Source organism: Heteronotia binoei, chromosome 21 (assembly GCF_032191835.1).
Source record: "Heteronotia binoei isolate CCM8104 ecotype False Entrance Well chromosome 21, APGP_CSIRO_Hbin_v1, whole genome shotgun sequence".
Taxonomy (NCBI): domain Eukaryota; kingdom Metazoa; phylum Chordata; class Lepidosauria; order Squamata; family Gekkonidae; genus Heteronotia; species Heteronotia binoei.
The window spans coordinates 176,728,632-176,756,149 of NC_083243.1; the positions used below are offsets into that span (position 1 = coordinate 176,728,632).

The 27,518-nt window shown below is 42.5% G+C and overlaps 1 protein-coding gene across 1 annotated transcript; it reads left to right on the forward strand.

Annotated features, from left to right (window-relative positions):
• LOC132589743 (olfactomedin-like) lies at nucleotides 1-25,995 on the forward strand. Its single transcript, XM_060262469.1, has 5 exons — nucleotides 1-57; nucleotides 1,477-1,647; nucleotides 13,970-14,185; nucleotides 15,577-15,736; nucleotides 24,805-25,995. The coding sequence occupies exons 1-5, from the start codon at nucleotides 16-18 to the stop codon at nucleotides 25,890-25,892; spliced, it is 1,677 nt and encodes a 558-aa protein (XP_060118452.1). The 5' UTR covers nucleotides 1-15; the 3' UTR covers nucleotides 25,893-25,995.
• Nucleotides 25,996-27,518: the final 1,523 nt, after the last annotated feature.

Below are 27,518 nucleotides of genomic sequence, written 5' to 3' on the forward strand. Positions count from 1 at the left end.
CACACTCTAGTGAGAATGAAGACACTTTTGCTGCTACTGTTCTTTGTGGCTTGCTTTGTAAGTATCTGATTCCAGGAGGGAATGTCAGGATTGGATTATAGAGGATAAAGTGAGCTGCCTGTTTAAATTTTCATCAAACGACGAGGATTCAAATACATATATCATTTTTATTCAGGCGATATCTGCTTGGGCATTGCACACAGGTGGCCTGTAGATGGATCAACAATGAAATATTAATGTGATTTAGCGATGCTATACTTGCATATATGGTAGCAGGTTGGCATCGTGCTGAATCTCTCCTACAGTAAATATTAAACAGGAGCTGAAATTCTGAGATGGTGGCGGCAGCGATGGTGATGATATCATTCTACAGAATTGTCTAAGGACTGGAAAGGTGCTTTACATTATTCTAGCATATCCTTGGTTCAGTAAATTAAGTCATGTGCTTTCAAAGCTACAGCATGTAGTCCAGTATCAGGTTCAGAGTCTGCCTTGCATAAAATGCTTTAAATAACAAACTACCTAATAATCTAAAAGGCAGACGCCCAAAATAAATTGCAGCTAGCGTGGAACGAAAGAAGTCAAAACTTTACAAGCGTGACAGAAATATTTCAAAAAAGATCTGCAAGAACGACTGGAACTGCAGACCCAACAGTTATGGGACTGCATGACCTTTCTTAGTTTTTTAAAGGAAAGGCAGGACAACAGACAGGCTTCCATGAACAAAGCATTCGAGTCATTTTCAAGGACAGCCCCAAGTAGAGTGCATTACAATACTCCTGGTAAAGGGACAATTAACTAATGCTGTCCAGTCACACCACACGTGTTTACTCAGGCAGGATTGTAGTTTTAAGATTCTAACATGTAAGCATTCTGCTTTTAAGCACAGTGAGGTAGATCATATTTTTCTGGCAGCAAATGGCTTGTTTTGTCCATGCTCCCTTCATTTGTTGAACAGATTACTCCCACTGTGGATTGTTCCTCTACTAAAATGAGTATGTATGGAGGTACCAATGCACATGACCGCTTGACTCTTTCTTAGAACTTTCATGAACTGAGGGAGGGAACAGTTTGGGGGATGAGACATCTCAGAGGGGTATTCACAACTTGTGAATACTTTGGGAATTCCTGAAAGCAAATGACAGTCTGAAGCTAAAACTATGCAAATTACAATTGTAAACAAAGTATTTTTGCCATTTAGTAGAGAAGGTCAACCAGTCTTGGGAGAAGGTACATAGAAACAGGGTGAGTGCTCTTCTATTTACCACTTCTAACTCAGGGTCAAGAAGACTCAAGAAAAGTCAAATAATCAGACTTGTTCCATCACTAAGTAGATATAACTTCCTGGTATAGACACATCAGTTATCTCTATGATAACCTTAGTATCTGGATACCATATATGAGCTGACAGGGAGGACAAGAATGACCCACAGTTTTCCCCCAATCATACTTCCAATTTTTTATCTGCTTTACCAGGTCATAGTCCATGGTGGCCACATCCAGAAAGTAGTAGGAGTGAAGGATGCGAGTGGCCAATGTATTTGTAGCGTGCAGCTATCACATGTTTCCTTCCCTGTACGTAAAGTGGAGCAATTGGAGGGTGACTACTACAACCTGACCGATCATTTACAGAATATACTGAACCAGGTAAGGGGCAGCTATTGCTATGCTGTCTGTCATCGTCACATGCTTATAATCTCATAGTAATGGAAATCATGGAGACTGCAACATATCGACTGTGATAGCCACCACAGAAATCTGATTGAAAGGTAACTATGGCAGGTTCCAAGGACTACTGCAGGATACAGGTGTATCTCCTTTCCTCATCACAGGAACTGATGAGGTGCCTCCTTCACTAAATCTCCTGACACAGCCATATATGTACACCCCATTTTCCCTTCCACCACACAGACTAGGCCCCCCCCCCAAAAAAAACCCCAAAACAATGGGAAGCTTTGCAGAAAACCTACTTGCAGACATCTGAGTGGTAGCGTTAGCAGTACTGATGAGCACATTGGTGAAGGAGTATGCATACACACGCTTGGTAGATGGTGGCCTGGTGTGTATAAAAACGATCAGGCTTTCTTTTTCTTCCCATTCTGCTGGGATGTTTCACAAGCTGCCCACCCTTTCCTGTAATGACCGAGCAGTTTTACACTACAATCCTAGGGATATCTCCTAAGTCCCACTGTATTCAGTGAGGCTTACTCCCAGGTAAGTGTGTATAGGATTGCACCTGTACAGTGTAATGCAATGCAAGCTGACTGAAAACAATCCACGTTTTATTACATAGGGCTTTTTCAAAAATAAATGTGCATAGGATTGAAGCCTGCTGTGCAATCCTGTACACACACCTGGGAGTAATTAATGCTTGATTTGTTCTGCTCAGGGATATGTAAGAGATTTGTTTCTTTTACCATGATCTGTAAAGATATGTGAAAGAATGGGGCTTGCTTCTGAGTAGATGCTTAAGATTGCATGCCACCTCCTCAGCCCATGTTTGGCTGAATTCAACAAAGACAAGAGACCATTGTGACTCTTTTTCCAGGACAGTTTTTATCTTCCCAGTCTGTCCCTGTGGCTATGAAGTGCCCTGATTGCCTCTCTCCAGCAATTTTGGAACCTCATCCCTGACTTTTGCCCAGACACCCAGAATCAGTGAGACCACCCCTGAATACCACCTTAAGAGAATCTGTTTTGGAGAGATGTTGAAAATGCGTTACATCTGCAGTCCATTGGGAATCAGAGCTAACACATGTGATCTGAGAGATCTATAAAGTTATGAGAATCACACTGTATCCTTCTCTTCTGGCACAGGGATTGCAAGAGCATGGCCATTGCCATTCAGCTCTGTCAAACTGGAGAGCCAGTTTGGTGTAGTGGTTAAGTGTGCGGACTCTTATCTGGGAGAACCGGGTTTGATTCCCCATTCCTCCACTTGCACCTGCTAGCATGGCCTTGGATCAGCCATAGCTCTGGCAGAGGTTGTCCTTGAAAGGGCAGCTGCTTTGAGAGCCCTCTCCAGCCCCACCCACCTCACAGGGTGTCTGTTGTGGGGGAGGAAGGTAAAGGAGATTGTGAGCCGCTCTGAGACTCTTTGGAGTGGAGGGCAGGATATAAATCCAATATCTTCTTCTTCTTCAAATGTCTATAAGCAAAAATATTTTTCCTTCTTGGGCTTAGCAAAGTTGACTATGTCAGTTATGCTCTTAATGCTGCTAGCTAACATTTTTCTTCCATTAAAGGTGTTTGATTTTCAAGCCTGGATCTGTGTATTTTCTTTTAACACCAAGATACAAATAACTGCCCAACTAGTTGTGTGCTCAGTATTTGTGCGTGTGTGTTTCTCAAACAACAGCCTCTCATGCCGCACAGTAAATAATTGCTGAATATAAGCAGGCATTCAAAAGCAGTTTGCGGTATTTCATGGGGACTTGCTGGTTGAATAAATATTTTACAATTGTTACGTGGTCTGCTGCTAGCCTTTACAAAGATAATTTACAAAGTTGGATGTTGTTTTAGACTATTTTTATGCCTTAGCTGGGTTTTATGCTGTGTTTTTGGCTTGAGCTCACTAGAGCTGTTCCATGGGTGGAACCATTTTCACCCACAGAGCAATACCTTCTCAGCTCCCTTTTTCCTGCTGTGGCACAAATATCTCCCCAAATGTTGCTTGTGAGGATTCCAAGCAGTGGAAAGGAGAGACACAAAAATCACACTGCATGGGTGGAAAGCCTCCCACCTATGGAAGAGTTCCAGTGGATCTAAACATTTGGTTGTTTTTTATGCTGCTTTTAGACCTTGGCTGAGTTTCATGCTGTTTTATGTCTTGGGTGGGTTTTATGTTGTTTTACAGCCCTGGTTGGGTATTATGGCTTGGTTGATGTATCACTTTTTATGCTAGGGTTGCCAACATTAAGGTGGCGACTGGAAACCTCCTGGAATTACAACTGATCTCCAGACTACACTCATTATTTATTATTTATTTAGTTAGTTAAAATGTTTGTTCTGTTTCTCCTGGAGAAAATAGCTGCTTTGTAAGATGGACTGCATGGCATTATACCCTACTGAGGCTCCTCCCCTCCTTAGACACCACTCTTCCAGGCACCAGCTTCCAGGTCTTTCCAAGCCCTGAACCCTATTTTATACTGTTTTCATTATTTTCTTGTATTATTTTACTTGTAGCTGCCCCCAAACAGGTCTCTAGAAGCAGCAGCATATAAATGTTTCAGATAAATAATATTAGAATGTAAAAAATCCAACCATCCTAGTGCAAAGCCTTTTCGATCCCAGCTGTAGTTGACCAAATCTGGAAATCTCAGTTCGCCAGGAAAACGTGCATATAAAATTCAGGTTAAAGTAAATCGGTCTCTTCCTCATTCATTCATTCATTCATTCATTCATTCATTCGATTTATATTCCGCCCTCCCCACCGAGGCGGGCTCAGGGCAGCTTACAACATAACATCTAAAACAATAAAATTAATAGATATTAAAAAGCATATACAATAATTTACAATAATTAAAACAGTGAAACAAGAAACAAACAGTCTGACAGTTCGGTGCTATTCTCACAGCCTTCCTTTGCAGTTTTTAATACCAGTTAGTTATATGCCAACCGGAAGAAAACTTTCTTACAGACCCTCACCTCCTCCGGTAGCTGGTTCCACCAGCAGGGGGCTGTAATTGAAAAGGCCCTATCCCTGGTTGACTTCAAATGGGCCTCCTTCGGCCCGGGAATTACTAGTAGATTTTGGGAATCAGATCTGAGTACTCTCTGGGGAACATGTGGGGAGAGATGGTCCCTAAGGTAGGTAGGTCCTAGGCCATATAGGGCTTTAAAGGTAATAACCAGCACCTTGTAACGAACCCGGTATATTATCGGGTTAGCAATATCTGAGTTCAGAAATTCTTTCCAGCAATTGAAATGTTTCCTTGTTATAAAACAGTCATGATGAAATCCCATAAACACACCTCCTAACTATGTCCTAAACGGCTTAAAGATTATGAGAAATGTGCTGAAGTTGTTTTATAATAATGACATCTTATTTTACCAGATTCATTCAACAGGGTTTTTAATTCATACACTGGGGGGGGGGGGGTTTCCCCTTCCACAGGAATTCCATAGTAGTTTTTCTGCTCTGAGGGGTAACCTTTAAATAAAATAAATTCTAATGAACATTATTAAAATTTTAAAAGTCAGCTTTCATTACTTTCTTGCATAGTGTGTGGGGGTTATGTGTTTTTTCAGCAACCCTAGAGGACCTATTTGGTTTAAATAATTCTCCTTTCCAATAAAAGCTACAGGTTTTCAATTCCATGTGCATCTAACTATTCAGAATTTGCTTTTCCTAGCTGCGTTGTTTCCAGTGAGTTTTGTTTTCAAAGCCTTCTTTTCATGAAAGAGTATAAAATGAAAACAGTATAAAAATGATGATGACGTTCACTTGACGCACAAGGTCACAAACATTTGACAGTGTGCCGCTGTCAATGGCGCACAAGGTCAGAAGCTTGGGGGTGCTGCTGGAGCATGTCTTGACAATGGAGGCCCAGATAGCAGCCACTGCTAAACAGTATAGAAATGAAAACAGTATAAAATAGGGTTCAGGGCTTGGCAAAACCTGGAAAGACCTGGCGTTGCAAGCCGTGGCAGGATGGCTTAGGCTGAGTCGATTGAAGCTGAATCCAACGAAGACAGAGGTCCTTTGGCTGAGTCGCGGCAGCGGCCTGGGCAGGGAAATACCCTTACCAGCACTCTCTACTGTGCGCCCAACAACCTGTGATCTGGACCCTTGCCCCTCCTGGCTAATTAAAGCTTGCCAGAGGGAGCTTAGATATCCTATACGGGATATCATAAATAGATTCCTCTCTGAAGGGCTTTTTCCAACGCCTCTTAAAGAGGCTGTGGTTCACCCTCTCTTGAAAAAAACTACATTAGACCCAGCCGAATTGGCACACTACCAGCAGGTCTTGAATTTACCTTTTTTGGGTAAAATTATTGAGAGGGCAGTAGCGCTATAGCTACAGAGTTTTCTGGATGTCGCTTCCGTCCTAGACCTCCACCAGTCTGGCTTCCGCCCAGGCCATGGAACGGAGACAGTACTGGTTGCCCTGGTGGATGACCTCCAACAGCATCTGGACCGAGGCAGCTCGGCGGTACTGATGCTGTTAGACCTATCGGCTGCGTTCGATACGGTCAACCATTGGTTGCTGATCCACTGCCTCGCCAACGCAGGGATTCAGGGGTTGGCCTTGCAACGGCTTTCCTCTTTCCTAGATGGTCGGGGACAAAGGGTGGCAATTGGAGGAGAGTCGTCCCAGAGGCATGCGCTTAATTGTGGGTGCCTCAGGGGGCGGTGCTCTCCCCAATGTTGTTCAACATCTACATGCGCCTGCTTGCTCAGATTGCCCAGAGGTACGGGTTGGGTTGCCATCAGTATGCTGATGACACCCAGCTCTATCTGCTGATGGACGGCCGGCCTAGACCTGGTGTTGTAAGCCATAGCAGGATAGCTTAGGCTGAGTTGATTGAAGCTAAATCCAACAAAGACAGAGGTCCTTTGCCTGAGTCGCAGCGGTCTGGGCAGGGAAATACCCTTACCAGCATTTGACGGTGCGCCACTGACAATGACGCACAAGGTCAGAAGCTTGGGGGTGCTGCTGGAACCTGCCTTGACAATGGAGGCCCAGATAGCAGCTACTGCTAAATCTGCATTTTTCCATCTTAGGCGGGTGAGGCAGCTGGTCCCCTTCCTTGAGCGTGGTGACCTGGCAACGGTGATCCATGCAACGGTCACCTTGAGATTGGACTACTGTAATGCCCTCTACTTGGGGCTGCCCCTGTCTCAAATCTGGAAACTACAGCTAGTGCAGAACGCGGTGGCCGGGCTGCTATTGGGGCTTCCGAGGTGGGAGCACATACAGCCGGAACTGCAGGAAATGCACTGGCTGCCAATAGTATACCGGATTTGCTACAAGGTGCTGGTTATCACCTTTAAAGCCCTATGTGGCCTAGGACCTGCCTACCTTAGGGACCGTCTCTCCCCACACGTCCCAAGAGGGTATTTAGATCTGGATTTCAAAATCTATTAGCAATCCCTGGGCCGAGGGAGGCCAAATTAAAGACCACTAGAGAGAGAGAGAGCCTTCTCGATAGCAGCCCCCTGTTGGTGGAACCAACTGCCAGAGAAAGTGAGGGCTTTGACCTTGCCCAGTTCTGCTGGGCCTGCAAGACCACTCTCTTTCAGTTGGCTTTTAACTGACCCTGAGCCTGTACTGTAGGGAAACTGAAGAAATACTGTCGCCATTGAAATAATACAACATCAGAGGGGCTAGCACCAAATCATTTTTTGACTGTTTTAATTATTGAATGTGAAATTTTATAATATTGTATGGATTTTAATTGTTTGTTGTGGTTTTATGCTGTGAGCCGCCCTGAGCCTGCCTTGGCGGGGAGGGCAGGATATAAATCAAATAAAGTATAAATAAGTATAAGAATTGGAGTTCTCTAAGGGCCTTTAGTTTATTGTCTCCCTTCTTTTTATTGGTGTACAAAAGTGAAGTAATAAAATGCTCATCACATTTCCCCCAATATTCCATATACAGTCCCAGCAGATCTCCCTTATTTTGTTTTCTTTCAAGTAATTATCTACTTTTCTTTCCCCTAGAAGGGATGGGGGGGATGTGTCAGTAAAAAGCTTGCTTCACCACATTTATTCCAACAACAGGAGAAAGAGGATGGGGCAATTTCACCGCACATCCCCTTCCTCACTGCTACTCCTAAACCTTTTGACAATGAGGTTTTCTCAGTTTCCGGCATGACTTTTGGGGAGATTTAGGGGCCTAATCAGGAAGTTAGGCTTCCATGCATGCCTTGCACTTCACAGGATCCAACACATTATAGCTCACTGCCTCCCTACAATAACAAACTATTCAATCAGGACAATACGTTTGTAAGTGTCATTGGTAGCATCACATAGTAATAAGAAAGCTTTTGAATTCCTTAGAACTTTTCTTGGGCAGAGAGTCTTTTCCTCATGCTACTTGCAAAGAAGATTGCCAATAGTTAGCATAGTATAACCTAGGTCCCCCCCGGGGCTACGCGGGGAGGGGACCATTGGGGAGGAGGGGCCTTTAAATCATGCAGGAGGCTGGTGACTGCTCCTGCTGCCCTTTCCTCATGATTTAGACCCCACCAATTAGCTGATTTGTGGATCCTTTAAATGGCACCCTCCTGGGTGCCCCTCCCATATGATTTAAATTGTGCAGGAGGGAGAGAGGCAGTCTGGGGGTGAGGCCCCCCCCCAAAACTGTCAGGGGGCCAGGCCCCATGGGCCCCTGGTTAGCTAAGGGCCTGCTAGGTCCTCCCCACCCCCAGCTTGCAAACGGTATCAGTTTTGGGGAGCACCCACACAATTTTTTTAGTATCCACAGTCCTCTCATCATTCCATTTCCAGGTTTTCCCCATTTCCTTTTTCAATCCTGCTTCGATAAATCTGTCCAGAAAGAATGAAGTCCACACACATTAGCAAGCTATTTGGATGGGAAGGTGCACATTTTCAGAAGTCCTGTTCACAATGGCACCATTTCCCCTCTGTCAACCCCTCATGGCTACCATTTGCCCAGCCTTGCCACTGGAGGATTTTTTTTTGAAGGCCTTTAAAAATCTATGACAACTATTACACGATAGCACAATAACAGTACAATGATCTCTTACTATGATCTTCTAGTACCTCTACAATCCCAGTTTGAATTAAGAGAAAGAGTCACTCTAGCCGTTTTCATTGTGAAGGTCTACCTTTCTGCTTATATCTCTGAGACAAAAAGGGATAAATATATACTTTTTTTTAAAAAAAATGAAAGCTGGGAATTCAGCGGAACTAGTAAACTGTGGCAACAGATGTTTATGACATTTTACTGTAGTCCACTAGAAAACACCTATTTTTAAAATGCCCTCAAAAGCTCTCTGGTGATGCTAAGAGGTCAGAATTAGAAACAAGGATTAAGCATTCTGCCTTGGATTGATTTAGATTAAACCATTCATTATGGGCAGGTCTCAGAGGGTTGCTGTTGGAGACCAACTGTCACCATGTGGGACTTATCTTGTGGGGTTCCTTCCTCAGGGCTCAAGCTTATCTCCCATGCTATTCAATCTCTTTGTAGGAAATAAAAGGAAATACTAATTTGTGGTTTTGGAGTAGGTTGTCATCAACATGCTGATGACACCCAGCTTTATATTTCTACAATGCTGTAGAGATCTTGAACTAATGCTTTGTTGTTATGGTTGAATGGTTAAGGGTGAACAAGCTGAAACCGAATCCTGACAAGGTGGTGGTACTGCTGACTGGGAAGGCTGGAGTCTTTCAAGACATAATGCTCCTCGCCACCGATGGAATGATAATGACATTCACTGACAGTTAAAAGGTTAGGGGATCCAGCTGCAATACTACTGGAGATGCAAGTTACTGCAGCTGCAAAAAAGGCATTCTACCAGCTTTTTTTAACCCCTTCTGCTGATCTGGCCATGTGCCTCCATGCTATGGTTATCTCAGGCTAGACTACTGTAATGCACTCTATGTGAGTCTGCCCTTAGAGACAATTCAGAAAATCCAATGAGTGCAGAACACTGCAGCCTGGCTCCTATTGGGGCAGTAGTTGGAACATGCATGTTGCATGCGTTCTGCAGCCAGTTGGTTATTGCTCAGCTATCCAATTCAATTCAAGGTTCTGGTTATCACCTACCGAGCTCTGAATGGCCTCGGAGCCACATGATTCCAGGACCATTTCTCCCACTTGCTCTGCTGCAACAGCTTCACTCATCTGGGCAAAGCTTTGTAAAGGTGCTGTCCTGCAAATGGATAAGGATTGGCAGCTGCCCGATCACATGCATTCTTAGTGGTGGCTCCCACTTTTTGGAATAGCCTACCTGAAGAGGTCAGAAAGGCTCCCATGTTTCTGTCATACCACAAAAGGTGCAAAAACCATAACGTTCAAGAGGGCATTTTTAAAAAGGTACTAGAACTCTAGTGGAATTAACAGCCCAGGAGAACACATTTATAATTGAATAGGGTTGTTGTCCACTACGGTGATTATTGTAGGCTTCACCAGCTTTTACTGCATTGTCTTTACGTTGTTAATCCACTTTCTGTATCGTTTCAGTATACGCTGCCATATACAGTTGGTCGTTTGCTTTATTTCATAATTCCATAATTATTGTTCACTGCTTGTCTTATGCTGTCTGATTGCACTGTTTGTATCTTGTAATCTGCCTTGAGCCTCAACAAGAAAGACAGACTATAAATAAATGATATAACAATAATGCTGGCTGGATGCAACCCAGTATCTTGTTTTTCCTGGATTGTTTTCTAAGGTTTATAATCCAGTTTTGCACCATTTACACAACATGTCACGTTTTATGCTGCTTTTTATAGCATTGTTTTAACGTTTTTGTAATCCATTTTACATCTCTGCAAGAAAGGCCAGTTTGGTGTAGTGGTTAAGTGTGTGGACTCTTATCTGGGAGAACCAGGTTTGATTCCCCACTCCTCCACTTGCACCTGCTGGCATGGCCTTGGGTCCGCCATAGCTCTGGCAGAGGTTGTCCTTGAAAGGGCAGCTGCTGTGAGAGCCCTCTCCAGCCCCACCCACCTCACAGGGTGTCTGTTGTGGGGGAGGAAGGGAAAGGAAATTGTGAGCCGCTCTGAGACTCTTTGGAGTGGAGGGCGGGATAGAAATCCAATATCTTCATCTACCTCACAGGGTGTCTGTTGTGGGGGAGGAAGGTCAAGGAGATTGTGAGCCGCTCTGAGACTCTTTGGAGTGGGGGGCGGGATATAAATCCATTATCATCTACTATAAAAGCAGAAAAATAAACACCACCAATACCATTTTATGAGTGATCATCCCAGTCAAAGCACAAGCTAAACATTCGGGGTGCAAGTCCTTGTTCCAGTTACTGCTAGTTTAGGCAAAGTAGCAGGCTCAGGATCAGAGATGTGAACGCCTAAGAAAAGAAATGGGGAAAAAATTGGGGAAAGGTTTTTCCTCCCTAGTCCTTCCTCCCCGCCCCCCCCCCCCCCCAAATTTCCCAATGGGATTAGATATCTTTCAAATCAGATTTGAAAAATTAAAGTACATGTGTTCAGATAGCACAGGGTGCCTCAGCCTACAGCTTTCTTTCAAATATTGGGTATATTTGCAATTTGTCTTGTAGGCTAAGGTATTAAAACTTTTAAATTCCAACGGGAAAATCAGAAATATTGGGGGAGTACTGGAAAAACTCCTATGAAATATTTTCTTTTTTTTAGAATGAGTGAAATGCTTTCAAATGTGGGTATGCTATAGGCATAGACAGCTCTTAAATCCAAGTTGCATTTTTGGAGATTGATGGATATCTAATCTTCAGGAGGGGGGCATGCAGAGCTTCCCTTGTTTTTCAGTTGTTCCATACCTTCCGTTGTCCTTTGACCTGACTTGTGGTTGACCTTTTCATCTCCGCCTCAAACCGCTATGACACGTATACTCACCAATTTGATTAAAAAGTAGTTTATTGCCCTAACTTGTTGGAAGGAAAAAAGATCAGAAGCACATGGGGGCAGAAACTGCACCAAAGCCTCAGACCTCTCTCTAATCCAGGGGCAGCGCTGGGGGTTCTGACGCCCTAGGCAAGGCCCAACCCTCGACTTCCAGTCAGCAGGCATGCTCAGAAGCTGGCTCCAAACACGCCCACTGTTCCTCTGCCCACTGATCCCACTAGGGTTGCCAATCCCCAGGTGGGGGCAGGGGATCCCCCGGTTTGGAGGCCCTCCCCCCGCTTCAGGGTCGTCAGAAAGCAGGGGGGAGGGGAGGGAAATGTCTGCTGGGAACTCTGTTATTCCCTAGGGAGATTTATTCCCATAGAAAATTATGGAGAATTGATCTGCGGGTATCTGGGGCTCTGGGGGGGGCGTTATTTTTTGGGGTAGAGGCACCACATTTTCAGTATAGCATCTAGTGCCTCTCCCCAAAATACCTCCCAAGTTTCAAAAATATTGGACCAGGGGGTTCAATTCTATGAGCCCCAAAAGAAGGTGCCCCTATTCTTCATTATTTCCTATGGAAGGAAGGAATTGAAAAGGTGTGCCGTCCCTTTAAATGTGATGGCCAGCACTCCCTTTGGAGTTCAATGATGCTTGTCACAGCCTTGATCTTGGCTCCACCCCTAATGTCTCCTGGCTCCACCCCAAAGTCTCCTGGCTCCACCTCCAAAGTCCCCAGATATTTCTTGAATTGGACTTGGCAACCCTAGCTCCCACTCAGCCTTCCCAAGATCTGGGAAGGCAGGCTCCAAGAAGCATACATGCCACTGGGGCTTGGATGTGCATCGGGGGAGGGGGCACCCAGTAGCACCCCTATAGGCCAGCTAGGTGGCCACCTACCTGGCTACTCCCATATGCCAGCTGTGCTCTAATAAGATATCAAAAATTAAGGTATCTTAATTTAGATACTTTTGTTCCTCCATGGATATAATCTGATCCGCCTATCCTTCAAGATTTTGTATAGCACCTAATACCTTGTTTTTAAATTGTTAATTGTTTATGTTTTATCATTTTAAACTTGTAACTGAGATTGTTGGTTTTACTATAGGGGAGGGACGGTGGCTCAGTGATAGAGCATCTGCTTGGTAAACAGAAGGTCCCAGGTTCAATCTCCGGCATCTCCAACTAAAAAGGGTCCAGGCAAATAGGAGTGAAAAACCTCTGCTTGAGACCCTGGAGAGCCGCTGCCAGTCTGAGTAGACAATACTGACTTTGATGGACCGAGGGTCTGATTCAGTATAAGGCAGCTTCATGTGTGTTCATGTGTACTATGACTGTTAGCCGCCCTGAGTCCGCTTTTGGAATGGGCGGGATATAAATCACAGGTAAATGTTTCCCAGAGAGTACTGAGATCGGGTTCGCAAAACCTGCTTGTAATCCCCGGGCCAAAGGAGGCCCGTTTGAAATCTACCAGGGATCGGGCCTTCTCGGTAATGGCGCCTTACTGGTGGAGCCAGCTGCTGGAAGAGGTGAGGGCCCTGCGGGATCTTGGGCAGTTCCGCAGGGCCTGTAAGACAGTCCTCTTCCGGCTGGCTTACAACTAACCGACGCTGAGAATTTTGGATGGGGGTAGTGTGCATTCTGACAGACCGCTGGTTTTTTATGTTTTATTAACCTACTGTTTTAAACTGCTGCTAATTGATGTTTTAAAGCCAAACCTATGTTAGTTCTTATATGCTGTAAGCCGCCCTGAGCCACTCTGGTGGGAAGGGTGGGATACAAATCAAAATATAAAATAAAAAAATAAAGGCCCCGGACAAGAAATTGCCTTTTTATGGCTTTTCAAAGCAATTCCTGTGTTACACATGATATATTTTACATTGTTCAAAAGTATAGGTTTCATAGAACAGTAAGTATTGCATATATTTCAATTTCCCCGTATTTCCATTTTTTCCTGGGGAGAAAAACGGAAGAAAACCTTTCCCCCATTACTTCAAAAATTCTGGAAATTTCACATCTCTGATTTGCCCCGGCTGTCATGTGCATTTACCTTTGTGCCCAGGCAGCAAAAGTCATTCTAAACCCTCCCCGCCACTCTACAATAGGTACAGAACTGCATTTCATGATCTGACATTCCTGTTAGGAATAACATCTTGATTGTAATCTAGCCCACAAATCATCTCACTTCTGTGTTTTTCACTATCCATAAATTAAAATTTCAGTAGTAACCATACTTGTAGCTGCAAATCAGAAGCAGCAATAAAGTCAAGTTATGGATCAAGTTGTATTCTGGTTCTGTTCTAGTAGTGTGTTGTAGTTTTCTGGTTCCAATTTACTTTTGTTTCAGTTCTCTTTTTGGCAGTCATAGCAAAATCACGATCTGTTTGAAACACCAATGCTAAAGACAAGAAAAGAAGTGACTGGAACTCTCACTAATACAATTTTGGCTTCTAGATTTATACCTACCATTGGGTGGTGAATGATGCGAGAACAAACCTGACAGATCTGGATAAACGTGCAAAATATGCAAAGGACTATGGTGCCCATATTGACCTGAAATTTAATAAGCTCACAGAAGAGATTTACACACTGATATCTCTAGCCAAGAATATAAGCAAGAACGCAACCACTACAGATAATAAAGAAATGATCGACAAGTTGATTCTGGAGGTAACTGCAAAGAATTTAGAATATCAGTGTCCTAGTGCTAAAAGAAAGTCAGTTGAACAGAAAGTATATATGTTTCAAAAATTGAGGTAGTTAAATATATGAAGGATGAATATTACTCTGGTTTCTTAGAAACAGCATCTTGTAGTAGAAAAGTTTCATCACAATCACTCCAAATGTTAACATCTATTTCTTCCTCTAAAGGACAAGAGACAGCCATAGGTAGAGATGGGATATTACATAAAATATGCTTGTGATGGAAAGATAAGGAAGTTTCCTTGCATTACTAAATTGACTTTGTTTTTATCAATTACATCTAATAAGGAATGTTTATTTTTTTAAAAAAATAGATTGATTATTGCCCTACTTGTTCTTGGTGAGAAATAAAAACAAAACCCTGGTAGGACTTTCCAGTTGCAGGAAAGTGGGGTAGAATTCAGATCAGAAAAGTGAGGAAGAAAACAGTTAAAGACACCTATCCCATAAACCCTATCCAAATTGACAGCTCTTCCTCCCTGAAGTTACATTGAGTTAAAATGTCAAGAAATCAGTTACAGATCTGCCAGTGTAACATGTGGCTTGTCCTTCAGTTTCCAAACACCCATTCTCCTCCAAAATGCTTTCCTTTCTTTTGATCCAAAATGGCACTCTATGGATGATAACAGACAGGCGGTTTGAGCTGCCCTGGGGATGGGAGGCAGACGAATCAAAAAAGCATGTACACACGCACACATCTGCCTGCTCCTGTTCCGTACACAGCCCGTCCGGAGCTGGATCAAAGCACCTCAGAAAGTGGTGCCTAATTTGTAAGTGGTGCCTAAATTCTGAGGCAGCTCTGAAGCACTTTCCTGGCCGTCTGGATGGCCAGGCAGTGCCTGGGGAGTGGCCAAGAGGCACATGAGCACTCTGGAAGCTCCTCCAGAGTGCACGCAGCCCGGCCCTGTTCCGGGGGTGGGTCACAGGTTGTCTGGAGGCTCCCAGTCACTCCTTTTCTGGCCAGCTTATTTCTGGGGTGGCTTGATGCCGCCCTGAGCTGGCCATCTGTTGTCGACCTATAACACTCAAGCACTGGAGCACATGTCTAAAGATGAAACTATCCCTGCGTACCGTGTGCCTTAATGCTTCTTAGTGCTACCTCATGGCACAGGTGTGGACCTTCATGACTATTTTCAGCATATTCCCACTTTCACTTTCTTTCTTTGAGGGCAACGGAGTAGTAGGCTCATCTCAAAGGATCAGTCTTGTTGGCAATTAATCAGTTTACTTCTTTTGTAACTGACTGCAATTCTTTTTCCGGTTTCTAGTTCTAATTCTGTATCTGACAGTTAGCTCTGTTTCTAGGGTGTATTATTCCAGGGAAGTACAGACCGCACTAATACTATCTCGCGTTTCAGATCAATGGTATAGCTGGTACAGTAATTAAGATGGAAACACATGACAAAAAAAACATAATCACAACACAGCGTGAGGTTCAAATTCTCCGGAAAAAACTCGAAGCGTGTGAGGAAGCAATTGCCCTTGTTCCAGCAACAGTGGCAGACAAAACTAAGTTTGGTGAGTATTACCAGGAACCTTATAACTTTTTTTTTTTTAATTTTTATAAAATTTTATTGTTATGTATTCCAACACCACTCCACCTCTGTGAGAATCCCAGGCCATAGATACATAAATGATATTCCATATATTTATAACCATTAACTTTCCATCCGAGTACAACTCCGTCACACTATTAAACTTCCAATCCCTTCAATTTCTTATTAACCAACCAATCGTTTTAAATTGTTTAACCTTTTCTAAATACCTCGCCATCTTTCTAAACCAGCCCTCCTCCTGTTCCCTAACCTTTAATCCATTCATTCTGAGGTCGGTCGGGAAAAATCTAATGACCATCCCCGGGCCGAAGGAGATTAAATATCAGAGCACCAGAGCACGGGCATTCTCGATTGCGGCTCCTACTCTGTGGAACCGACTCCCCTAGGAGGTGCGGGCCCTGCGGAACCTTGAGCAGTTCCGCAGGGCCTGCAAGACCGTCCTTTTTAAATTTGCACACCCGGACTGTTAGGAAGATCAGAAATTAAGGAGCCGCCAATGCGGTTGAAGAACTATACCGCAGAATAACTGTATTTATTGAACTGGTTTTTAATGTTATTAAGTTTATTGTTGATGTTTTATATTGTTAAACTTAAAGGTTTTATTATTATTATTGTATGTTTTTATAAAATGTTGTTAGCCGCCCTGAGCCTGCTGAGGTGGGGAGGGCGGGATAGAAATAAAATTTATTATTATATTATTATTATTATTATTATTCATATCTTCGTTAAATATTCCAAAATTATTATATTATGCATTTTATCCCTCCAATGATTAATTGTCAGTTCCTCAGCTTCTTTCCAATTCCTTGCTATCACTTGTCTTGCTGCTACTAACATCAAATTAATCCATTTACTATCCTCTTTTAATCTTAACCCTACACTATCCAAATTAATAAATGCCATTGCTTTAGATATACTTATTCTTCTTCCCATAATCTTTGTCATCTCTATGCCAACCTGAACCCAGAACTTTTTCACTAAAGGACAATCCCACCACATGTGACTGAAAGTTCCAATTTCTCCACATTTGCTCCAACAATTTTTACTCCCTGATTTGGAAATATAATACAGCTTGATCGGTGTATAATACCATTTCTGTATCATCTTCAATCCCTGCTCCTGCATTAACCTAGATGTTGTGACAAAAGGAGGTAATCTAAAAATCCTTTCCCAATCTTCATCTAATTTTTTTTCTTCAATATCTGTTTCCCAATATTCCTTCAAAGATTCTCTCGGGGATTCCCCTGTACCTAATAAAATCTTATACAATTTTGATACTATTTTTGACTTATCTTCTCCATACTCTTTCACCAATTTTTCAAATGGAGTATTAATTCTTTTACCAATATTTTTAAGTTCTTCCTCCTTCAACAATGAGATTTGACTTTTTAACAGCCAATTAATATTATTCAAGATATTATTCTCCTCTTTCTTCATCCCATCTGTACCCCAAACCTCTTTCAATTCTCGAATCGTAATCCTCTTCAGTTTATCCCCTACTTCCTTTGACAACGATCCCCTTAATGGAGCAAATTTATCATAATATCACATTTTAATAATAGATGATATCTCCGGAGCAAGTTCTTTTTTCCACTTCTCCCATACTCTACTGGGCCCCATAAAGGTTGATAATTTATCACCTATCTTCTTTCTCCTTTTCATTCTATCAAATAAACTTTCCTTTCCTCCTACTACCTCTAAATTTTCCTTTTCTATCCCGTTCATCTCTTCTCCTAACTCTCCCTCCAACCAAATCATTAAATGCCTTAATTGATATGCATCATAATAATAGATTATATTGGGAATCCCCCATCTTTTATACCATAATATCTATACCTACTAGCTGTCCTTGGTTTCTTAGATGCAAAAACAAATCTATCTATTTCTCCTTGCCACCTCTTTAGTACGCTTTCTGGTATATGCCAAGGCAGTACGTAAAAAAAATAAGTCAACCTAGGAACTAGAAACATTTTAACTATAGCATTCCTTGTACTAATTGAATCTTTCCTCTTCCTCCAATCTCTCATTTTAACTTGAATTCCACTCCAGATTCTTTTATAATTATACTCAAATGTTTTCTTAATATTCCTAGGAATATTAACCCCTAGATATTTCACCATTTTTTTTGCTATGGGGATACCCAAATTTTTTGAAGCTACTAATTGTGAACCTGGTTTTACATTAACACACATCATCGAAGATTTTGAGAAGTTCACGTTTAACCCTGACACCTCCTCAAATTCCTGTAATATCTTTTTTAAGGGAGCCACTGCGGACTCCACATCCTTAATTGTCATCATCATGTCATCTGCATACATTGTTAAAAGATTCCCATCTATTTTCCCTTTACCTGGAACGTCAAAGCCTATAATGCTTTTATCCTTTTTTAATTTATTCACTAATGGTTCCAATGCTAAAATAAATAACATAGGGGATAATGGGCATCCCTGTTTCATACCACTCATTAACTGAACATATCCCTCTACTGATCCACCAACTCCTATCAATGCCTTAGATTTAGAATATATTGCCTCAATCATATTTAGAAATTTCTCCCCAAACCTATACTTTTGAAATATAATCTTCATGTACGTCCAATCCACAGAATCAAAGGCCTTATAAATATCCAATGCCTAAAGCGTAAGCGGCAACTCCTTATTTTTAGCTAAATAAACCATACCCATCACCTTCCTGACTGCCTCTACTAAATACTTTTGAGACATAAACCCAAATTGATCTTTCCCTATCAATTGTGTTATACATTTTTTAAGTCTCATTGCCATAACCTTTGCAAATATTCAATAATCCATATTAGTAATAGAAATTGGCCTATATGAATCCCTTAAAGTCTGATCTTTCCCTGGTTTCGGAATTAACACCAATCTCGATTCCAACCATGTAGGCGGTGTAGGAGTTCCATCCAAAATTCCTTGAAACAATTCAGTCACATGAGGCACCAATATATCCTTAAAATGCTTATAAAATACCGCATTAAAACCATCCAGTCCAGGTGCAGATTGCATATTCATAGAATCTATTGCCATCTTAACTTCTTCTTCAGTTATATCCCTATCTAATTCTTTCCTACTATCTTCCCTTAATTCTAAAAATTCCAGCCCCTCACAGAATCTATCTATATCATCATTTTTAATCCCTTTATTTGCATACAATTTATTATAAAATTCTATAAAATTCTCCAATATCATTTTAGGTTCAGTTTCCAAAAACCCTATATCATTCCTAATTGCCTTAATATTTTTCCTGACCTGAAAATTCTTAATTTTATTTGCTATAATTCTTCCTCCTTTCTCTTCAAACTCATAATACTTCTGTGTATTATACCATAATTTTAACGTAGTCCTATTAACATCCAATACATTCAACTCTTCCCTTTTCTTAACTACTTGTTCTTTATCCTCCTTCTTCTTAGATTTCCTAAATTTCTCCTCCAATACTCTAACTTCTTCTTCTACTTCTTTAATCTTCCTATCTTTACCTTTCTTCAATCTCACCAAATTCTGTATACACACACCTCTAATAGAGGCTTTCATTGCTTCCCATAGTATTGTTAATGAAGTATCTGACTTCCTATTCTCCTCAAAATATTTTTCCATTACATTTTTAATATTACCCTTACTTTCTTCATCGGCCACTAACCATGGATTAAACTTCCAGTTATAAGGTCTATTACAATGACCTATATGCAAAAAAAACCTGAAACATGGGCATGATCAGTAATCTTAATCATTCCAATCTCCATATCTTTTACCCAATTCCTCATTTCTTGAGAGACTAAGATTCCATCCAATCTTGAATAAGTTCCATGAACGGCGGAGTAAAAAGAATATACATCATCATTAGGAAACATTTCCATCCATAATTCTAGCAATCCAAATTTCCCACACATTCTTTTAAATTTCTCTGCCTTTTCTTTTTTAACATTGCCTTTTCCTTGCAAGTTAATATTAAAATCACCCCCTATTATTTTAGTATAGGGCGAAAATTTTTCAAACTTCTGCAAGTATCTATACAATACATTCAACTGATGTACATTAGGGAGATAAAAAGAAGCTAAGGCACCGGTTCTCCCTCCAAATGACCCTGTACAAAAATAAACCTGCCATCCTTATCTCTCATTACTTTATCTTCAACAAAATCTATTTTAGAATTAAATACTATTCCCACCAGCATCTGAAAAAAGGCACAAAGATCAATGTTTACAAAGCGGTTGTGATGACAACCCTCATCTACGGCTCCGAATCGTGGGTTTTATACCATCATCACCTGCGACTCCTTGAGCGCTTTCATCAGCGCTGCCTTCACACCATCCTCAACATCCACTGGAGTGACTTGGTGACCAACACTGAAGTCCTCAAGCGGGCGGAAATTACAAGCATCAAGGCACTGCTGTTGAAGATGCAGCTGCGCTGGGCAGGGCATATTTCCAGGATGGAAAACCACCGCCTTCCCAAGATTGCCCTCTATGGCGAACTTTCCACCAGCCTTCGAAATAGAGGGGCACCAAAGAAGAGGTACAAGGACTCCTTGAAGAAATCCCTTGGTACCTGTTGCATCAACCATCACCAGTGGTCTGACCTAGCCTCAGATCGCAAAGCATGGAGGCACACCATCCACCAGGCTGTCTCTTCCTTTGAGAACGCACGTATAGCTGGTCTTGAGGACAAAAGGAGATTGAGGAAGAATTGTACTGCTACAGCACCAACCCCAAATCAGACTTTTCCCTGCAGCCACTGTGGCCGGACCTGCCTGTCCCGCATTGGTCTTGTCAGCCACCAGCGAGCCTGCAGCAGACGTGGACTACTGCACCTTTCTTAAATCTTCGTTCGTGAAGTCAAGCCGAGAGAGAGAGAGACTATTCCCACCCCTCTGCTCTTCGAGGAGCCTGGAGCAATAAATTTCTTCCCTTTCCCAAATCCAGGAAAGTTCATCTCTCTCTCCCCCCCCCATTATATACCTCCTGCAGAAACACCACATCTGTTTTTAATTCTTGAATATATCTTCCAACTCTTGCCCATTTCACTGGATTTCCTAGCCCTCTAACATTAAGAGTTGTACATATAACATTAACATTTTTTGTCATATTATACCTAACCATAACTCTTCCCCTTATCTCTTCTGCTCTCTACCAGCCTGGAATTCTAATCCCCAACCATCCTTAACTAACCCCACCTGATGCTGCTTATCTACCCACCACCTACATTCCATTACCCTCTCTACCCATCCAAGAGAGTTGCAATATGCCAGTGCTCATGACATATCTCTTGTAAAAAAATTTCCCCCCAATATGCATTCATAATCTACCCATTCACCCCTTAGATCCCAATCATCTAACCATACCCCAGTCACACCAACCAGACATACCAACATCATCCCAAACAGCCACCATCTACGCCTCTCCTTCCCATTCATACCACTAGTCACAACAAACATCCAGCTACCACTGACATCCATATTGGGGAGGGGGGGGGGAGAAAAAACTACATCTCTCCCAAACTATAAAGAAAAAAAAAACCTGTTCATGTTGAGCTATTCCGGTCCTTTTATCTTCTTTCCTTCTTCCTTAGTCCATCTTTCCTTAATCATTTCTTAATCTTAGTCCTTTCCCTGAAGTCCCAAGTCTTTTTTTCATCCTTCTTTTTTTTCTTCTGTTTCTGAGTGTTTCCCATTTCCTCTTCCAAATTAATTTCCCCTTCTGACTCCCAGTCAGGGGATTGCTTATAATCCTTAGGCAGCTGCAGCCCCACTCGTTTAAATAGCCCCTCCATCTGCTTCTGATCTTCTGCAAACAGCTCTACTCCTTCATGCATCATTTTCAGAGCAAAGGTTGCCATTCTCCAGCTGTATTTCATTCCTTTATCCTGCAGCACCTTAGTAAACACTCTTAAATTTTTCTTCCTATTAATCGTTTCCTGTGATAAATCTTCAAAAACCAACACTTTCTTATCATTATACAGTAACTTATCATGCCTGTCCAAGGCCTACATGTCTTTAAGCACTTGCTCCTTTAATATATATTTTCCAAAGCACATTACCACATCTCTAGGCCACCTCCACTCAGCTATCTGCTTCCCAACTCGATGAATATGATCCAAAACTTCCCTTGAAATTCCTAAGTCCGGGAGCATTTTAGCCATCCATTCAATCACATTATCCATGTCCTCCGTTTCTGGAATATTTTTCAACCGCAAATTTGACCTTCTGGCCCAATTTTCCAAGTCCATCAATTTATCTTTAAAGTACTTATTTTGCTTTTTCAACTGTCTGGACTGTTTTTGCAACCAGTTAATTTTCTTCTCATTTAACTGAGCCATTTCCCATGCACTATTCACAGTTTCTGCCATAGCTTCAACGGCCTCTGCTAAATTAGTTATTTTTTCATCCACTATCTTTGTTACCGCTTTAATAATGCTATGTTTGGCTCCTTCCACTGCTTTCTTTACTTCTAATTGAAAATCTTACGGTTTCATTACCTTATCTTCACTTTCTGCTTCTGAGTCCGAAGTCGCCATTGCTGTTTCTCTCAGCACACCAATTAGTTTTAACCTTATCCTCTAGCCAACTTCCAGACAACTTTACTCCCACTTCTCAACTAATGCCAATTTGGATTAATATCTTCAAGGCTTACTTTGACTTTTTTTATCTCCAGAAGAAGGAATCCTTAATTCCCTTTAGCATTTCTACCGGGAGCTCAAACAAACCGCGTCTTCCTCTCAGCTGAGCATGCCACGCCCCCCTCACCAGGAACCTTATAACTAGACCAGAAATGAGAATATGTAGATCTATATATGTAGAATGCGGGGAGAAACAAGCTTTTTCTGTTCTGAAGGCTATAGACCTATCCTGGGATCTGACAATCAACATCCATGGTTCTGTTCCTTCTAAACTTGGTCAATATAAAGCATTCAACATATTCTGTGCTGCAAAATACAGCAGCTTGCCTCTTAATGAACCAATAGGATGAGAGAACACCACTGGCTGATGATCACACTCTGGAATTTAATGGAACATGGCTTGTGTCCAGCCTGTGTCAATCAATTAATCAAAACCCTTATTGGCATAGATTTAAAAAACACGCATCATAAAGACCACAAATTTTAAATATACAAAGACAGCCATCCCAACAGAGCTTTAACCTTGTATTCTGTAACCCTCAAAGCAATAGAGAGGAACCTCGCCACCGCAAAGGTGATATGGGGGTGGGGATCTGATACAAGGAAGGATACAGGTTTCTTTTCTGGGCAACTCTGCCTGTTGATCAAAAGGGGGCAAATTAAGGGAACTGTTCACTACACTGGAATCTCCACCTTTTAAAGTTCTTCTAGAGAGGATTTTGTTCTTACATGCTACAGAACATGTTCGATTAGATTAAAAGTAGGGCATTGCCTTTGATTGTAAAGGCACGGCCTGCCCAGGGAAGCGAGAACCAGTTCTATGCAATGTTACACAGATTATAGAAAGCATGTGAACATCTTTTTTTAAAGGAAGGTCTCTATCTCGCCTCGTACTCTAGTGCTGCTTTTGATATTTGAAGTTGATCTTAATTTTCTGTATTATAGAGGGGGGGGGAAAGATACAATAAAATTTAAGCAAGGACGTGAGTTGCACAACTATTTTAGTAAATTACTCAGAGTTTGTTGACTATGCTAGCCCTTCAGCACATTGTTGCTGTCCTAAGTATACATGCCCTCAATCTGCAAGAAAGAAACAAAAATAAAATAAAAAACCCCAGAAGTCCAAAATAATGAAGGAACTTTAACAAAGGCATGTAGAATTAGACTAGAGTCCTCAGCATTGTCGTTATCATCATCTTCTTCTGTCCTCTTTCTGATTGGATCATTCTCCCCTGCCATCCCCCTCAGCCTTCAGAAGAGCACTGGAGGCAGGCAGCAGTCCTGAGGCCCATTTCTACCAAGGATTCAACCTCACCCCACACCTCTGATGCAGCTCTAGGAAAGCAGAAGAGTGGAGAAGCTAAGGAAGGGAAGAGAGCTCAGCCTATGGCCTAGAGGGGTCCTTTTGGAGGTGGGGAGGTCTGGCTGGGGCTTGGCCAGACTGGCAGGAACTCCTGAGGGCTTTGCCTTTCTTGACTGCTGAAAGGTAGCAGTTCCTCAGCAGAGAACTGAGGAGCAATTTCTGCTTGTCTTGTCAGGCCTTAAGGGTGTTCTGGTAGGCAGAAACTACCCTGGGCTTCCCCACTCCTCCCTCCCCAGTGATTTGGAACATGAAGAGAGTTGCTGGAAGAGGAACCCAGGTGCTTATTTTCCCCCAAAGTCCAACATTTCTCCAAAGGAATCCAAGTTCCTTCTCCACACTGGCAGAAATCAGGGCAAAAAGGATTTCTCTGTCAAGCATCTTTGCCACTGATGGTCACGGAATGTGAAGCAATGATATCCCTGGGCAGCAAATGCACCATCACACACAGAGCAAAGCACTCAAAGGGAATGCTCCACAGTCTTCGATGCCATGGGAACAGGAAGGGCGGCTGCCGTTAAGTGGCTTTGGAAAGCCATGTGTGGGCAAAGCACAGATGTCACAAAAAACAAACTGGGAGATGTTGAACAGCATTTTTCCATAGCAACTGTGGATATTGCATAAAAGTTAACAGTAGCCAGGACAAGAAGGATGAGAAGGCAGCAGTGGAAGCCAGAAGGAAGACGATAAGGAGGAAGCCAGGAGGTAAGCCAGAAATAGGGGGGTGGGGTTAGCTGCAGCCAGTGGTGATGGCGGAGAGCCAGAGCAGGCAGTAAGGACCTAGAGGCAAGGGACCTAGAGGCAAGGGATGGGGGAAGCCAGTGGTGAGGAGGAAATGTGACTTTCCTCCCTGTAAAAGAAATAGGATAATTATGAGTAGCATAGCAAGAACTAACAGAACCAAAGAAATTTCATCCAGGGACTTCTCAAACATCTGTCGCAGGATAAGACTTGCAATTCTGCATCTACTATATGTCTGTGACCAAGTTAAAGGGGAATACAATTATAGAAATAAATTCTTTTCTTATTCCTATACAGGCACATGTCAACACGATGGGCTACAAAGTGTTAGTCCACCAGTTTTGGTGAAACTGAACTGGAAAGGTGCGGATTTCAAAGCTGGATCCTGGGGGAAAGACTTTGCCTTAGGCACCAAATTTAAAGATCACTATTGGGTTTTCCCAATGAACAAAGACCAGCGTACACTGGAGACCTTCCGCCTATACTCTTCATTCAAAAAATTGCTGCTTTACTCTCCCATCCGGGAATATAACCTTAATGTCGCTTCCCAAACCAAATGTGAAACCTGTGGCCAAGGTGGTGGCGTGGCCTTCTACAACGGTTCCTTTTTTTACAACTGTTACGATAGCAGAGCCCTGTGCAGAGCAGACCCATTTAACATGAAAGTCTCAAAGAAGGAATTAGAAGACCAGGACCCTGCTTCCTTCAATAACTGGTTCTCCTATAAGGATGCTAAATATCAAGATATGGACATGGCAGGAGATGAAAAGGGGCTGTGGATGATTCATGGCTCTACAGCAACCAGTGGGAATGTACTAATTAGAAAAGTAAACCCTAACTCCTTGAAAGTAGGGGCACCATGGATCACCACACAGGCAAAGACTATGCTGACAAATACTTTTATGATCTGTGGAGTCTTGTACGCTACCAAGAGAGTGAATTCAACACACGAGGAGATATTCTACTATTATGACACTAACACCGCTCGGGAAGGCAACATACGAATCTTCATGGAGAAACTTATGCCTACCGTGCAGAGCTTGAATTACAATCCAAACGACGAGAAGCTCTACATGTTCAACGAAGGCTATCTGCTTTATTACAACACCACGTTCAAAAATCATATTCAAGTAGTAAGCAGAGGAGGGAAGTTCCTTGCTACTGATCATAGACAGGACTCTAACAGTGAGAGAGGGAAGAGTCTTGTGAGCAAAGGAACACAGGTCGCTATTGGCCAGAAAGATCAGAGTTCGGCAAGCAACACGGAGCTGGATTTCTTGAGCAAAAGAGGGAATGATGCCAAGCTAGAGGAAGGACAGGCTGAAGTTAGCTTAGTAAGGCAAGAAGCCGTTGGGAAGGGCAAGCAGCTTGCTTCTACTAAGTGAGGCCACAGTGTGACTCAGAAGGAGAGGCAGGATTCAGTGAGCAAAGATGAGGACTGACAATAGTGGGAATTGTTTTGTAAATAAACGTATTGTTCCAAGTACATGCGCAATTGAATGCAGGGATAATACCTCTCCACAACCCATAAAGCTGGATTTATTTGTAAAAAATAAATGGAGCATCTTACACAGTCATATTTGGCAATTACACCTATCATTGGATTTACTTTGTCAATGGTGCAGGCATATGTACTGTAAGAGCATCAGACGGATGCCCAAAACACACGCAATGACTCTAAATAGCTCCTCTAATCCCACCTGGTCTCTTTTTCATGAGGATTCACGAAGGACTCATAATTCTTGCTATGAAGTCAGCCCCAAGGCCAATTTGATTCTTTTTACCTAAAGGTATCTTTTTGGGGAATGTAACTTACATTATGCCCCTCATTCCTTGTAGCTACAAAACAATCACAGATGTCCTTGTTCAAAGCAAATTCCTTCAGTTTTCTTCAAAACAAAATGATGCCATTACAGCTGTTGCTTTCTGAACCGTCCTGTCAGCTTTAAAGCCTTCCCCATAGTTTTTCTGAAGCTGGTCTAGGTCTTTTTGAAGCGCATTTTTTTTTGGCCCCAGGGAAAGAATGCTGTCAGCTGTTGCTACTGCTCCTTAAAGAAAAGGATAAGACTTTGCGGATACAAATCGTACCTCAAAGATTTCAGGTTTTCACGGCTGGCAACATCATTAGGGTTTGTAGAATCTTTCGGGCTCAAGTGCCGTGTTCTACTGGAGAGAGTTTTTCTTCCAGACATTTTGTTCTCAGCTGCGGAGAACATCCTCAGTGGCGTTGCAGCCGGAGTCTGACCTTCTTGGCTGCTGTGCATTGAGTGAGGCCAGGGCTGCTGGAGAGCTGCTATTTCTAGGCTGGAGGGGGTGTGTTGAGAGCAGCCCTGGCCTCACTCAATGCACAGCAGCCAAGAAGGTCAGACTCCGGCTGCAACGCCACTGAGGATGTTCTCCGCAGCTGAGAACGAAACGTCTGGAAGAAAAACTTTCTCCAGTAGAACACGGTACTTGAGCCCGAAAAATTCTACAAACCCTAAACCATACCTCACTTGCATATCTGCATTTAGGAATGAGCATTGCAACCGCATGCCAATAACAACACTTGATATTATTTTCCATTCCTGCCCAGCTTTCGTTGGCAAAACTGAAATTGAGAGAAATTGCCCCAATAGAAATAAGAAAATATGACATGATAGAGCCCCACATTTGGGATCGATCTGATTGGCATTGCTACAGGGAATTCCATGCAGGGGCCAAAATGCTGGGTACAAAAGGAAACACGTATTTGGCATAGTAGGGGTATTGGCTGCACGATGCAGCATGACCAGCACAATGGGGCCCTGGAAGTCTGGCTAAGGAAAGCTCTTACTGCAGAAGCAAGAGGGAAGTCACCACCTTTGTATATCTGGCCTCTGCCCTGTTTAGTTATGCATTTATAGCCAAGAGAAGCACCACAGCTGTTCGAAGTACCAAGCGTTAAAGGGACAAATATCCAGACGCACAGGTCATTTGCTGTTTTTTTCTAGAATTCCAGAGTTGCTAGGGTTGTGTTGAGAGCAGGTCTG

What these genes read in the sequence shown, in the direction of transcription:
- LOC132589743 (XM_060262469.1), top strand. Translation starts at nt 16, where the DNA reads ATGAAGACACTTTTGCTGCTACTGTTCTTTGTGGCTTGCTTT. An exon ending in TACAGAATATACTGAACCAG is followed by an intron (nt 1,648 to 13,969) that starts GTAAGGGGCAGC and finishes TTTGGCTTCTAG; the next exon opens with ATTTATACCTACCATTGGGT. An exon ending in TCGACAAGTTGATTCTGGAG is followed by an intron (nt 14,186 to 15,576) that starts GTAACTGCAAAG and finishes CTCGCGTTTCAG; the next exon opens with ATCAATGGTATAGCTGGTAC.